At 42.2% G+C, this 15,948-nt stretch overlaps 1 protein-coding gene across 1 annotated transcript; it reads right to left on the minus strand.

The window, feature by feature from the left end:
- Positions 1-5,643: 5,643 nt before the first annotated feature.
- On the minus strand, positions 5,644-6,542 carry LOC307112553 (homeobox protein NANOG-like; the record flags this gene model as incomplete). Its single annotated transcript, XM_079793271.1, is given in 2 exon segments — positions 5,644-6,387; positions 6,390-6,542. Coding segments are annotated over 2 exon segments (897 nt in total).
- Positions 6,543-15,948: the final 9,406 nt, after the last annotated feature.

The raw sequence follows: 15,948 nt of genomic DNA on the forward strand, positions 1-15,948 counted from the left end.
GAGGGAGGCCGGCCGGTGCGCGAGTTGCTAGGCGCGCGCGCCCGCCGGCCACGCCCCCGGCTGTGGCGTGCGTGGGCGCCTCGGCCCCGCCCACCCGCAGGGCCCGCCCACCACCACCCTGAGTCCAGCCTGCAGGCACCTGCAGTCCGGCCTACACAGGGCAGCCAGGTCAGTCCTTTGCAGTCTGAGATCATGTCCCTCTACTGCTTAGCACTTGCCGATGGTCCTCATTTTTTGGGGGGGGTAGGAGGGTTGGCCTAGCTAGGGATTCAATGAGACTATTTTTTAAAATAATTATTTATTGTTGAAAGTATTACATATGTCCCCTTCCCCCCCCCATTGTCCCCCTCCAGCCCGGTCCCGCCCCCCGCCCCCGCCCCACCCCCAGGCCATCACCACCCTATTGTCAGTGTCCATGGAGTATGAATATTTACATACAAGGTCTTTGGTTCATTACCTCCCACCCACAACCCTTCCCCCGCCTTCCGTCGGAGTTTCTGCACTCTGTTCCATGCTTCCATGTCTCTGATCCACTCCATTCATCAGTTTGTTTTGTAGTGTTGCGAGTTTGAGGGTGTGTCATTTCTGTTCATTTTTCTGTTAATAAGTCCCCAAAGAGGAAAAAGAAGGGCTTTGTTCTCTGAAAGGACAGCAGCACGAAGAGCCGCCTTCCCAGGAGGGTGAAGAGGAGGGACACGTAGCCAGTTCTGTAGGGTCTCACATCCTGAGGTCTTAGAGTTGTCCCCAAAATCACTTCTCTAAATCGCTTCAAAATCCAGCTGTCCACTCCACTTGGCTAGCTCATAGGCACCCCAAACTTAACGCTTATGAATGGTGCTCCTGGCCCTACACACCAAAAAACGTGCGCCACCAAACCGTTTTCGCCATCTCAATCAGTGGCTACTCTGTTCTTTCAGATGCTCAGGCCAAAATCTTAGAGCCATCCCTTCCTCCTCTTTCACACCCTACATCAAGCCAGTCAGAAAATCGTGTTGGCCCTGTCTGCAAAACAGATCCATAATCCGACCACTTCTCACCACCCCCAGCTGTACCGCTTCCTCCAACCTGTGGGCCTGTGTCACTACCGCCTCACCCAGATGATCCATGACTCTGGCCTCCCTGCTGCCACCAGGCACCTGCAGTCTGACCTACACACAGAGGCCAGGTCAGTCCTGTGCAGTCTGAGATCATGTCCCTCTGCTGCTTAGCACTTGCCAATGGCTCCTCATTTCACTCGGGCTAAAAGTTGTACTTGATCTGCACCTAACTCATCACCTTGTTCACTCTGCTCCAGCTAAACCAGCCTACTTGCTTGTCCTTGAAAAAGCTGAGTACCCTCATGCCACAGGGCCTTTGGACTTGCTCTTCCCCCAAATACCCAGGCTCCCTTACCTTTCCCTCACCTTGCTTTCAAGTCTGTTCTGATAGTGTTACAGAAAAACCGGAGAAGAACCAAGCAGTGCTTACAGAAATGGAGTTACATTTATTATTATTATTATTATTATTATTATTATGCATGGGCCCAGAGAAAAATGTCTTTCAAATTCTGGGCCCCAACATGGAGGAAGTTTCCCTATTTATATCTTTTTACCTTCTTCGTCTCCCAAATATGGGGTTTTCCAGTCCCCTTTGCAAGTTCTTAAAGAGCCCTATGTGCTGGGGCTTTGAGACCTCAACTAAAGGCCTGGCCTGGTGCCAGCACTGATAACTTTGTCTGGGGAAGGTTTATGGACTCTCTGGAATGGGAGTAGTCTTATTTTCCTTGTTATTTAAGCAAGCAAGCATTTACAGAAGCCAAAATAGCAGGGTTAAAATTTCAAACAGCAGTTTTTATATAAGATGGATGCTTCAACAGCACCTTTTCAATGAATGAGACCTCCCTTGACCACCCTATTTAAATTTATAAACTACACACACACACACATTCACATTCCTAATTCCCCTTACTCTGCTCTATTTTTTTCATAGCACTTACTGCCTTTTTACATGATAAAAAAAATTATATGTATTGTATTCTGTCCACCATTACATACCACACACACACACACACACACACACACACACACACCATAGCCATCAGTGCAGGGATTGTTTCTATTTTGTTTAATGGTGAACAATACCTGATATGTAGGAAGTTCTCATATATTTTCTGTATGAATGAATGCCCCAGAACGTGAAGTCCTCAAGGGTAGGGACAGCAGCTCTCTTGTTCATTGTTATGACCCTGGTGCTTAGAATGGCACCTGGCACAGAGTCAGCACTTCAGAAATATTTGCTAAATGAAAGTGACCGCGTTTTTTTTGCTTTGACCTTGGTGAAGGCCTGTAATCAAATAGGTTCTGCTGCCTTCAAGAGCCCGAAGTTCTAATTGTTATTCAACAAGCATTTCGACAAGCTAAATCCGGCCCTGCAGACCAAGTATGAAAAAATAAAAGTAAATGATGTGGTGCCTTGGAAAGCAGCAGATGTCTGTTCCATTTCCCCAAATTTATGGAGCCAAAAAGAGAGAGCTTGTAAATAAAGTGACTGATTCCAGCCCACAGCTGAGAGATGGTGGGAAAGATCATGCTGTTCTAGGGAAAAGGAGAAGTCAAAGAGATAGATAACTGGGACCTAAAGGGAACAGGTATTTCGTAATCACGTTTGCCTAGAGGAGTCGGCTCAGAATTTATGGCATCTGGCTTCAGGGGAGAAAAAGAGAAATAATTGTGTTCCCTGAAACAGATCTGTAGTCCTGTTTGCAGGACAACAAGGCACCCTCCCCCCTCTTGAACTTCTTTCAGCAGAACCTTAAGGAGAAAGGGAGCCGAATTTTCACTAAAGGTTGAGAACACTAGGCTCTTCTCGGGGCTCTGCAGTCCTCACGTGTTTGAAGAGGTGGAACAGTCACACTAACATTTACTGAGCGCCTGACCCACAATGACCCAATGAGTGAAGGACTGTTGACCTCATTTTACTGGAGACAGGTTTTTAGAGATTGTCATTTGCCCAAAGTCTGCTAGCTCATGTGTGATGTGGCTGTGGTGTGCATTCAGGCAGCGGGATGGATTCCTAGCCCCTGAACACGTAATCACTAAATTACATGGAAGTAACACTGGAAGTCACATCATCCAGCCTAGCCCACACAGTGGAAGGAGGGAGGCAACCAGATTCATCATTCAAACTCAGACTGGGTAGGTTTTAAATGGAGCCAGAAATACTAAGTGTGTGGAAACATGGGTTGAGTTGTGTCCTCCCTGAGTTCATATGTTGAAGCCCAAACCCCCAGTACCTCAAAATGTGATCTTGTTTGAATATAGGGTCGTTGCAGATATAATGAGTTAAGATGGCGATTTTCAACCTTCTTCATCTCATGGCACACATTAACTAATTACTAAAATTCTGTGGCACACCAAAAATTTTATTGTATTTTTTGCTGGTCTGACAAAAAAAAATAGTTATAATTTTGATTCGTTCACACCAGACAGCTATTGTTGTGTTGGCTGTTGTCATTTTTTATTTTAACAGTCTCAGGGGGAAAAGGTCAGTGCCCCTGACTAAATAGTCAGGCATTGCATGTTTTTTGTTTGTTTGTTTGTTTGTTTTTGTTTTTGTTTTTGTTTTTGTTTTAATGATAAAATAGACTTTATTTATTTGAATGTAAACTTGTAAACCAACCAGCCAAACTGGTACTATTGTCATGTCAGCAAAATACAAAAAACATCTTTTACAAATACTTGAGTAATAACAAATTAAAGGTTGTAGTAAAACAGCAAAAGGGAAATCAGTGAAGCATATTATAGCTTAACCATTCACCTGAATTGAGGCTTTTAACAAGCCTCCCAACCCCAGAAAAACATGAGGAATCCTTCATCACACACCTTTGTACTTTTGCCTTCTATTTTTGAGGTTAAGATTCTAGATCTAGCGTTATCCAAATACTAGACCTAGTATTATATCTAATTATCTACAGCCAGAGGCATCTTTTACCATTTGTCTGACAGCAGCAAGACTATAGAAGCCTCTTAAGACTCCAATCATACCCAACCCCCACCCACCCTCCAAAGTGGCACAGTAGGCATAATGAGAAGCAGCATATCAAGGCAGAGATATGTTAAAAAAAAATCCTAACTGTTCTCAAAACAGCCTGGTACTGGCACGAGAACAGACATATAGATCAATGGAACAGAATAGAGAATCCAGATATTGACCCAAACCACTATGCTCAATTAATATTTGACAAAGGAGGCATGAACATACAATGGAATAAAGACAGTCTCTTCAATAAATGGTGTTGGGAAAATTGGACAGATACATGCAAAAAAATGAAGCTTGATCACCAACTTACGCCATACACAAAAATAAACTCAAAATGGATACAGGACTTAAACATAAGACGGGAAACCATAAAAATACTAGAGCAATCCACAGGCAGCAAAATCTCAGACATATGCCAAAAGAAATTCTTCACTGACACTGCTCCTAGGGCAGTGGAAGCTAAAGAGAAAATTAACAAATGGGACTACATAAAAATAAAAAGCTTTTTCACAGCAAAAGAAACCATCAACAAAACAACAAGAAGGCCCACTACATGGGAGAACATATTTGCAAATGGCATCACGGATAAAGGTTTAATCTCCAACATCTACAGGCAGCTTATGCAACTTAATAAAAGGAAGATAAATGATCCAATAAAAAAATGGGCAACAGACCTAAATAGAATCTTTTCAAAAGAAGACAGAAGGAAGGCCAAGAGACACATGAAAACATGCTCAACGTCACTAATTATCCGAGAGATGCAAATCAAAACAACAATGCGGTACCATCTTACACCTGTCAGAATGGCTATCATCAACAAATCAACAAACGACAAGTGTTGGCGAGGATGCGGAGAAAAAGGAACCCTCCTGCACTGCTGGTGGGAATGCAGATTGGTGCAGCCACTGTGGAGAACAGTATGGAGTTTCCTCAAAAAACTGAAAATGGAACTCCCATTTGACCCAGTAATCCCACTCCTGGGAATATATCCGAAGAAACTAGAAACACCAATCAGAAAGGATATATGCACCCCTATGTTCATAGCAGCACAATTCACCATAGCTAAGATTTGGAAACAGCCTAGGTGCCCGTCAGCAGATGACTGGATCAGAAAACTGTGGTACATCTACACAATGGAATACTATGCTGCCATAAAAAAGAAGGAATTCTCATCATTTGCAGCAACCTGGATGGAATTGGAGAACATTATGTTAAGTGAAATAAGTCAGTCAATGAAAGAAAAATACCACATGATCTCACTCATTTATGGATAATAAAGAACATTATAAAATTGTACAAAAAGATAGATACAGAGACAGTAAAGCATCAAACAGACTGTCAAATTACAGGGGGAAGGTTAGGGAGAGATGGGGGAGATAAGAGATCAATCAAAGGACTTGTATGCATGCATATAAGCATAACCAATGGACGCAAAACTCTGGGGGGTGAGGGCATATATGGGAGTGGGGTGGGGGGGGGGGCAATGGCAAGATATGTACACATATAATACCTTAATAAAAAAAATTGGAAAAAAAATAAAATAAATAAAATAAAATAAAATAAAATAAAATCCTAGGAGAGATAATACAGCCACTGCCCAACTGAGATTGAGTAATATACCCATCATCACACTATGTTCATGGAAAAATCTGGGAATAAATCCGTGGATTGCTCGGTACCATAATACTTAGGGGCTTGCAGTATTGCATCGTAGGCTTCCCCAGCCATTTCCAAGGAGGCCTCCAAATCACTGACAGGATTTTGCTGGAACTGGATCTGGGGCTGCAGGGATTCCTCTCCATAGCTACAGAACTGGTTGTTCCAAGCCTGGTTATTCCAAGCCTGGTTGTTCCAGGCTTGGGGACACCAGGTCTGACTATTCCAGGCAGGGTAGTTCCAAGATGGGCTGGTCCAGGAAGGGTTGCTCCATATGGAAAGGTTTCCAGAAGCGTTCACCAGGCATCCCTGGTGACAGGAGGAGAGGCCCAGGTACTCCGTAGCTGCTGAGCTCATCTGGGTCATACGGTGGCTATTCTTTGGCCAGTTGTATTTCTGCCACTTCTTACATTTCATTCTCTGGTTCTGGAACCAGGTCTTAATCTGTTTGTAGCTAAGGTTCAGGATGCTGGAAAGTTCTTGCACCTGCTGGAGGCTGAGATATTTCTGTCTTTGAAATCTCTCATTGAGTACACAGAGCTGCGTCTGTGAGAAGACAGTCCGGATCTTCTGTTTCTTGACCTGGGCTTTCTCCTCCTTCCCAGTCCTGTTCTCTACAGAAGTGGGGAGTGTTGCGCTGGGACTGCTGGGACTGGTGGAAGAATCAGGGCTGTTCTGAATAAGCAGGTCCATGGAGGAAGGAAGAGAAGAGACGAGACAGTCTCCGTGTGGAGTGTCTCAGCCGATGACATTTGCAAGGATGCATAGTTTTCTTCAGGCTCATAAATCTCAGGCACTGGTGAAGGCTCCCTAGAACCGGATGATTCGGAGCAGGGCAGGCTCTGGGGATACGCCGAATCCACACTCATGTTGCTGAGTTGAAGGAGAGAGAAAAAAACACCAAAGAGGTAGATTGTCAGGAAGACCTGGGCTTAAGTATTTAGCTAGAAGAGCTTAGAGAAATATGAAAATCTCCAGAGGTAAAAATATATAAAAAAAAGGGGTGGGGGAGGAAATGGGTCAGCTTTGCAGTGACAGGATCCAACCAGTCAATTTTGCAAAAAGATCTGCATGTTTTTAAAATATATTTTTATTGATTTTTTTTTTTACAGAGAGGAAGGGAGAGGGACAGAGAGTTAGAAACATCAATGAGAGAGAAACATCGATCAGCTGCCTCCTGCACACCCCCCACTGGGGATGTGCCCACAACCAAGGTATATGCCCTTGACCGGAATCAAACCTGGGACCCTTCAGTCTGCAGGCCAATGCTCTATCCACTGAACCAAACCAGTTAGGGCAGGCATTGCATGGTTTAAAAATTCTTGCGGCACACAGGTTGAAAATCACTGAGTTAAGATGAGGTCATACTAGAGTATGACCCTCATGCAGTATGACTGGTATCCTTATTAGGAGGGGAAATTTGGACACAAAGAGAATGCCAAGTGAAGATGAAAGCAAAATTCAGGGTAATGCATCTACGAGCCAAGGAATGCCAACAAACCACTAGAAGCTAGGAGAGAGGCATGGAACAGTTTCCTTCATGGCCCTCAGAAAGAACCAACCCTGCGAATGCCTTGATCCTGGACTTCCAGCCTCCAAACTGTGAGACAATAGATTTCCATTTAAGCCACCGAATTGGTGGTACTTTGTTCTGAAAGCCCCAGGAAACAATACAAAATGAGTTCTAAATGTCCAAGTGAAACTGTCATTTTGCCCACACGACATTCATCCACTACCCTTCTAGTTACCATCCACCTATTTCCCTCTGAGGATACATCCTTTCCTCCTTCCTTCTATCCTTTATTCTCAGTCTGTGTTCTCTTACTGAAACACTTGGATTCTAGGAGCGTGACCCCGTGATAAGCCATAGGGATAGGCTCAGAGGTCGCAATTGGACCAGGTCAATGAAGTTTCCTGGTGAGTGCTGGAACAGAGCCTTGTTCTCCTCTGCCAGGTGAGAACCTGGATGCGGATGCTCTGAAACTCTTGCCTCCACATGCAACATGTGAATAGCACCAAAGCAGCAGAAGATAGAGAAGAGAGGAACAAAAGCAGAAGTCTCACAATATTATTTTAGCCCTGAATCCTGCCCTGCTTGAAACTAGATCTCCCACTGGACTTTTCAGATGTCAGCCAAAAATTTCCTTTTGTGTTTAAGTCACTGTGGCATGGATTTTCTGCTATTTGCAATAAAAAGACTCCTCATTGAATAATTTTAACTTTGTTTCATCTGTGCAACTGAATTTTATATGTGAAGTAGATAGAACCTTTTAAATATTGATCATTAGTTATGAACTAAGAAATGGAAAAAGTAATTATAAAACAATGTAATATTCTACTTTATAATTATACTAGAGGCCCGGTGTATGAAATGCGTGCACAGGGGGGTGGATGGGGGCTGTCCTGGTGTGATCGGGCCTAAACGGGCAGTCGGACATCCCTCTCACAATCCAGGACTGCTGGCTCCCAACTGCTCACCTGCCTGCCTTCCTGATTGCCCCTAACTGCTTCTGCCTGCCGGCCTGATCACCCCCTAACCACTCCCCTGCCAGCCTGATTGATGTCTAACTGCTCCCCTGCCAGCGTGTTTGACCCTAACTGCCCTCTCCTTTAGGCTTGGTCACCCCTAACTGCCCCCCCCCTGCAGGCCTGGTCACCCCTAACTGCCCTCCCCTGCAGGCTTGATTGCCCCCAACTGCCCTCCCTTGCAGGCCTGGTCCCTCCCAACTGCCCTCCCCTTCTGGCCATCTGTGCTGGCCATCTTGTGTCCACATGGGGGCAGGATCTTTGACCACATGGTGGCAGCCATCTTGTGTGTTGGAGTGATGGTCAATCTGCATATTACTCTTTTATTAGATGGGACTAGAGGTCCAGTGCACAAATTCGTGCACTGGTGGTCCTTCGGGGTAGCCTGCAGGGATCAGGCCCCAGCTCATGCCCCCAGTCTTGCAGCCCTGCAGCCCCGCCTGGCACCCCACAGTGGCCTGACGCCACCCACTCACCTGCTCCACCATCTCGCCGCAGTCCCGCTGTCCTCAGAGCCCATTGGAGCTGGCACCACCTTCACTGCTGCCCACTGCCAGTGCCACATCGCTGATGCCCGTATATTCTGCACTGCCTCCTGGTGGTCAGCTCACATCATAGCAAGCGGTCAGACTCCTGGTGGAACAACTTCCGAGGGGACAATTTGCATATTAAGCTTTTATTATATAGGATATGTAATTTTATAATTATATATATTCTGATATAGACATCGTTTTAGAATAAAAAGAAAATTATCCACAAAATATTAACAGCGCTTTTCTTGAGTTGGCAGATTTCTGGGTGATCTTAATTTTGCTATGCTTTTTTGGGGTTGGGTTTGGGTTTTTTAGATTTTCTTTTTTATTTAAAAGAAACTCAAACACCAATAATTTCTCTGATCATTTCTCCTTTGAAGATAGAATGAAGGGCCTGTTATATCCTCCAAATCTGAGCAACACCAGCAATAGTTCTCTAATCTTCAATTTGATAACTGGTTGATGGCCTAACCATTGATCAAAGAAGGGGGTAACATCCCCTTTGATAAACCCCCAGGTGAAAGGACTGTAAAATAGAAATTCTTATAGACTAGCAAACAAATCACAACTCTAGAGGAGGGTTTTAACCTTTTCAAACATTTCCATTTGTTTTAATAAAATTGATAGTTATAGGAACAGTGATGAGTGAGGCTCTCATAAATTGTTATAACATGGCCTTTTTTTTTTCTTATAAAGTTAACTGGAAGATAAGCTTGTGGTTACACCCTAGAAAGGAATGGGAGAAGAAAGGCCAAATTTCAGGATTGTAGAGTCTGCCAGAACAATGTACTGTAAATTAAGGGTGAGAGAATGCATTTGGCTCAGTTCAGAATTCACTCACCCTTTGTATTCAATGAAAACTGAACTCAGACCTCTTGATATCTGAGTTCCATTTACTCTTGGCAAAGTTCACTTCTCTGGTTCAAATTTTAAAAAATGGCCAGGAGGGTTTCTTGGACAACGAATGGTTCTTGCACAAACAACATGCTGATGAGCTAAGTGTAAATGAATCAGAAACATACAGAGTAAGTGGCTCAAACACACAGAAACACCCCATGCTATAGGAAAATGGGCTCAGGGAAGCACTATGTTTGTCTTTCCTTTAAGGAGCATTCCTTTTACCGTATTTTATCCCTTTCTCAGGAAGTCTTTGAGAGCCCTTTGTAAAATGTGGGGAAGGAAAGCGAATATATATCCAGCTGTTCCTAATGTTGACTTCTCATAATCCCTTCCTAGCTATGCCTTAAAAGCTGGGCTTTGGATAGAGGCAGCATGACCTAGAGGTTAAGGTCAAGAGAGAAGTTCTGACCCTAACCCTGCCACTAAAAAGGCAAGTGACTTCGGACCAGCAGACCACTGATTTCCTAAGAAAGTGCGTTTGACCAGCCTCTCCCAGGCCTGCTATGCATTCGATCAAGTCATAATCAGAGAACTTGAAGTTGACAGCCTGGCATATGTGTTTTATGTGACCCTCACTGTATTCCTTCTCTTGTGTATGTGTAACAACTTTATATAATTCACATGCCATACAATTCATCCATTTAAAGCAGTGACTTTCAGCTAGTATGCTGTAAGAATTTTAAAAACACACAATACCTTTCTATTTAGTCAGGGGCACTGACCTCTTTTCCCTTAAATTGTCAAATAAATTTTAAAAATGACAACAGCCAACACCACAATAGCCATCGTATGTGAATGAATCAAAATCATATCTTGTCTTTGTCAGATCGGCAAAAAATATATATATATATATATATATATATATATATATATATATATATATATATATATATTTTTTTTTTTTTTTTTTTTTTTTTTTTTTTTTTTTTGGTGAGCCACAGAATTCTAGTAACTAGTGTATGTGTGCCATGAGATGAAAAAGTTGCCCTAACCAGTTTGGCTCAGTGGATAGAGCGTCGGCCTACGAACTCAGGGGTCCCAGGTTCAATTCCAGTCATGGGCATGTACCTTGGTTGCGGGCACACACCCAGTAGAGAGTGTGCAGGAAGCAGCCGATCGATCGATGTTTCTAACTCTCTATCCCTCTCCCTTCCTCTCTGTAAAAAATCAATAAATATATATATAAAAAAGGAAAACGTTGAAAATCGCTGCTCTGAAGTATGCAATTCAATGATTTTTTGATATATTCACAGGGCTGTGCAGCCATCACCACAATCAATTTTAAAACATTCTCATCACCCCAAACCTGCGTGCTTTAGCAGTCACTTCCCATTTCCCTCCATTCTTCCTTCTCTAACCTCATATCTCTACAGCTTTGCCTCTTCTGGACATGTCATATAAATGGAATCATGTTTTGACTGGCCTCTTTCACTTATCATTGTTTTCAAGGTTAATCTATGTTGTAGCATGTATCAGTACTTGATTTCTTTTTATTGCCAAATAATATTCATGTAATGTTTATCCATTCATGACTTGATGGACATTTGGATTGTTTCCACTTTTTGAATATTGTGAATAATGCTGCTGTGAACATTCAAGTACAAGTTTTTGTGTAAACATGTTTTCATTTCTCTTGAGCATATATCTACACATGGAAATGTGGAGTCATATGGTCACTCTATGTTTAACCTTTCAGAAAACCGCTCAAGTGTTTTTCCAAAGGGGCTACACCATGTCACATTCCCACCAGCACGTATGAGGGTTCCAATTTCTCCACATCCTCACCAACACTTATCTTTCTATTTGACTCTAGACACGCTAGTGGATATAAAAATGGTACCTCACTGTGGTTTTGATTTGCATTTTCCTGATAACTAATGACATTGAGCTTCATTTTATGTGCTCATTGGCTATGTATATATCTTCTTTGGGGAAATGTCTATCCATACTCATTGCCTATATTAAAAATCTTTATTATTGAGTTGTAAGTATTTTTTATTCTAGATGAAAGTCCCTCATCAAGATATGTAATTTATAAACATTATCTCCCATTCTGCATTTTTTTTATTTTATTGATTTTTAGAGAGAGGAAGAGAGAGAGAGAGAGAGAGAGAGAGAGAGAGAGAGAGAGTCATTGATTGGCTGCCTCCTGCATGCACTCCGCCGACCAGGGATCAAACCCACAACCCAGGCATATGCCCTGACTGGGAGTTGAACCCGCCACCCTTTGTTGTGCAGGACAATGCTCCAACCAGCTGAGCCACACTGGCCAGGGTTCCCATTCTGCATTTTTTATTCTAATTAAGTAGCAACATTTAAAAAGAAAGGTTGCTATTTTAAAAAGCCATATCGTCAGCTTCTGTTGGAAAACCAGAAGGTGGGTTTGGCAACACTGGTCCTTCCTTCTGTGCAACAACAAGCAATATGAATAGAGCAAGGGCTACCCCCTTGAAATGGGACAGGGAGCCCTCCATCTGACCATGGAGGCACTTCTACTTTACCTGCCAGGCTCTTGTAGACATCCCAGGTGTGACTCCTCTTAGAGAATTTGACAAAGCATGGTCTGGATTTCAACTCCACTGAAATTGTCCTTGCCATTGAGTTACATCAACTACTTCTTGCCAAGATCTTTTCACCTTTGACACTTACAGAGAGGGAGGGAGGGAGGGGGAGAGAGAGAGAGAGAGAGAGAGAGAGAGAGAGAGAGAGAGAGAGAGAGAGAGAGAAGCATTGATTGTTGACACAGAATCCCCCAAACTTAGCACCATGAACTATCAAGTCCTCCACTCTTCCTGTTTTGCCATTTGTATTTTGCAAAGCATGGGGTAACTCACTGGGGCTTGGCAAGGCCTCCAGAATTTTGGCAGCCTTGTTGGTACTGATGTCATGAGTGTCCCTTGCCATAATGCATCCTTATTACTAACGCAAACCAGCCAAACTCAAACAAATGGAGCTAAAAAAAAAAAAAAAAAAAAAACACACACACACACACAAAACACACACAGAGTAACAGGCTGCCTGAGCTTTGAAACACTACATAAAAATATCAGAAAAACAATTTCATGCTTAGAACATAGCCAAGAATGAAAATAACAATTTCTGATCGTTAATCATCCTTTTCCCTAATCATAATTTGCCTACTAACCTGCTCAGAATAAAATGTGGATCTCTAAAAAGACTCATTAGTAACTGAACCTTGTCACATAACATTCTTTTCACCTGTTTCTCTCACTTTTGTTTAACTTTTCATTCATCTATCTATTTAAATAGTTTTATTCTTTTTTTTTTTTTAATTTTCACCTGAGAACATGCTTAGAGAGAGAGAGAGAAAGAGAGAAACATCAATTGGTTGCCTTCTGTAACTGGGGATCGAATCCACAACCCAAGTATGTGCCCCTACCAGGAATTGTTTGTGTTTTTTTGTTTTGTGTGTTTTTTTAATATATTTTATTGATTTTTTACAGAGAGGAAGGGAGAGGAATAGAGAGTTAGAAACATCGATGAGAGAGAAACATCGATCAGCTGCCTCCTGCACACCTCCTACTGGGGATGTGCCCGCAACCAAGGTACATGCCCTTGACCAGAATCGAACCTGGAACCTTTCAGTCCACAGGCCGACGCTCTATCCACTGAGCCAAACCAGTCAGGGCCCCTACCAGGAATTGAACCAGCAATGTTTCAGTACACAGAACGATGCTCAATCAATTGAGTCACTTTGGCCAGGTGTAAATTTTTTTTATTCTTACTTGTTCTCTTTTTAAACAGCTTTATTGAGATATAATTCACATACTATACAACTCACCCATTTAAAGTGTACAAGTAAATGGTTGTTAGAATACTCACTGAGAGTTGTACAATCATCATTACTATCTAATTTCAGAATACTTTCATCACCCTGAAAAGTAACCTGATATCTTTTAGCATCACTCCCCATTTCCCCCATCATTTTCACCCCTAGGCAACCACTAGTCTGTTTTCTGTTTTCTGTAAAGTTGCTTGCCTCTTCTGAGCATTTCATATAAATAAAATGACATTTACTATGTCAACTTTGTGTCTGGCTTCTTTCATTTAACACAATGTTTTCAAGGTTCATCTATGTTGTAGCATGTATCATTACTTCATTCCTTTTGATTGAAGAATAATATTCCATTGTATGGATATGCCAAATTTTATTTATCTATTAAAGTGGACATTTGGGATATATATAAAAAAATTTAATAGCAAAATAATTAATAATAATAATAATCCAATTACAAAATGGGCAAAGGACTTGTATAGAGATTTTTCCAAAGAAGACATACACATGCCAACAGATATAAGAAAAGGTACTCAATATTGCTAATCACCAGGGAAGTGCAAAACAAGACTATAATGAGATATCACCTCACACCTGTTAAGATGGATATTAAAACCATGCTAATAATGGCTAAAAAAAAAAGACAAGATAATAAGTATTGGCAAAAATGTGAAGAAAAAGGAACCCTTTTGCACTCTTGTTGGGAATATAAATTGGTACATTTTGAAAAATAATATGGAAGCTCTTCAAAAATTAAAAAGACAACTACCATATGATCCAGCAATCCCACTTCTGGGTATAGACCCAAAGGAAATAAAATCACCATCTTGAGAAGCTGTCTGCACGCCCATGTTTATTACAACCTAAGTGCCTATCGATGGGTGAATGGATAAAGAAAGTGTGCCATATATACAATGGAATATCATTCAGCCTTAAAAAAAGAAGAGAAAGTCCTCCCATTTCAGACAACATGGATGAACCTCAAGGACATTATGCTGAGTGAAGTAAGCCAGACGCAGAAAGACAATTATTACATGATCTCACTTACATGTGGATTCTTAATAAAATTTTTAAAAAGTCAAATCATAATAACAAAGTAGAATGATGGTTACCAGAGGCTGGGGGTAAAGGGAAAAGAGGAGATTTTGATCAAAGGGTACAAACTTCCAGTTGTAAGTTGAATAAGTTCTGGAGACCTAATGTGCATCAGGATGAATACAGCTAATCCTATCTAATAATAGAGTAACATGTAAATTACCATCACTCCGCTACGCCCACGATTGGGCGGCGGGAGGCTGGGGGGCGGGACTCGGGGTGGCCTATCCGGCCATTGAGAGGCATGGATCCGCTGCCACTGAGGGGGACTACCCTGCTGTTGAGAGGCACAGGGGGCGGGACTCCCGCCCCCTGTGCCTCTCAATGGCCAGATCCGCGGTGCTGAAGGGGCCCTTGAGTCCCGCCCCCTGCGCCTCTCAACAGCAGGGTAGCCCCCCTCAGCGGCCACGGACCATCAAAAGTGGGGGAGCTGGGTGCCTGTCTGCTCCGGCACCAGGCCTTTCAGAAGCCGAGCCGGAGGCTTCTGAAAGGCCTGGTGCACCAGCGGACAGGCACCCAGCTCCACTGCGAAAAGCATGTAGGGGACCCTACACGTGCATGATTCAATCATGCACTGGGCCTCTAGTAATGTATTATATACTTGAAACTTGTGTCCCCACCACACACAGAAAAGTAACTTTAGGAGGTGATGGGTATGTTAATTTGATTATGGTAATCATTTCACAATGTCAAAACATCACATTGCATACCCTAAATATATACTTTTTTATTTTTTACCAGTAAATAAATAAATAAAATTTTAAGCAAAGTAATGCTGCTATGAATATTCATGGATGATTTTTTTTTTGTAGGGATATGTTTTCATTTCCCTTCAACATATACCTAGGAGTGAATTGCTCAGTCATAAGATAACTTTATGTTTAATATTTTGAGGAACTGCCAAACTGTTCCTAAAATGGTTGTATTATTTTAGATGCCCACCAGCCGTGAATAAGGGTTCCAATTTCTGCACAGCCTTGTCTGTTCTTACCATTCTTTATCAGTATGTTTGTTCTTCTTCCTCCATCAACTCTCCCCAGATTCTAAATGAAATTCCTAATGATGTTATCCACTGGAGAAGTAAAGTGGCACTTCATTTCAGAGTGAACCCTTACTTAGCCTCTGTTTTAAGGAAGCCATTGGAAAAAAGTATACTCCAAAGGTCCCATTTACTCTAGTAAATCAGGTTTGTTTCCATAGAAACCATAAGCATGGGTCTCTAAGCACCTTGTCTGGATATTTTGGATACAAGCAAAAAAAAAGTAATTCAATCACATAAAGTAAAACCATAGATTTATGAAATTTTGAAACTGGAAGAACCCTAAGGATCCCTTCACCAGCTCTTTCACTTTATAAATGAGGATGCTCAAACCAAGAGAGAGATTCTCATGAGCAAGGCCACACAGCTGGTTTGCTCAAGAATAA

Source organism: Cnephaeus nilssonii (assembly GCF_951640355.1).
Source record: "Cnephaeus nilssonii genome assembly, chromosome: 16".
NCBI lineage: Eukaryota > Metazoa > Chordata > Mammalia > Chiroptera > Vespertilionidae > Cnephaeus > Cnephaeus nilssonii.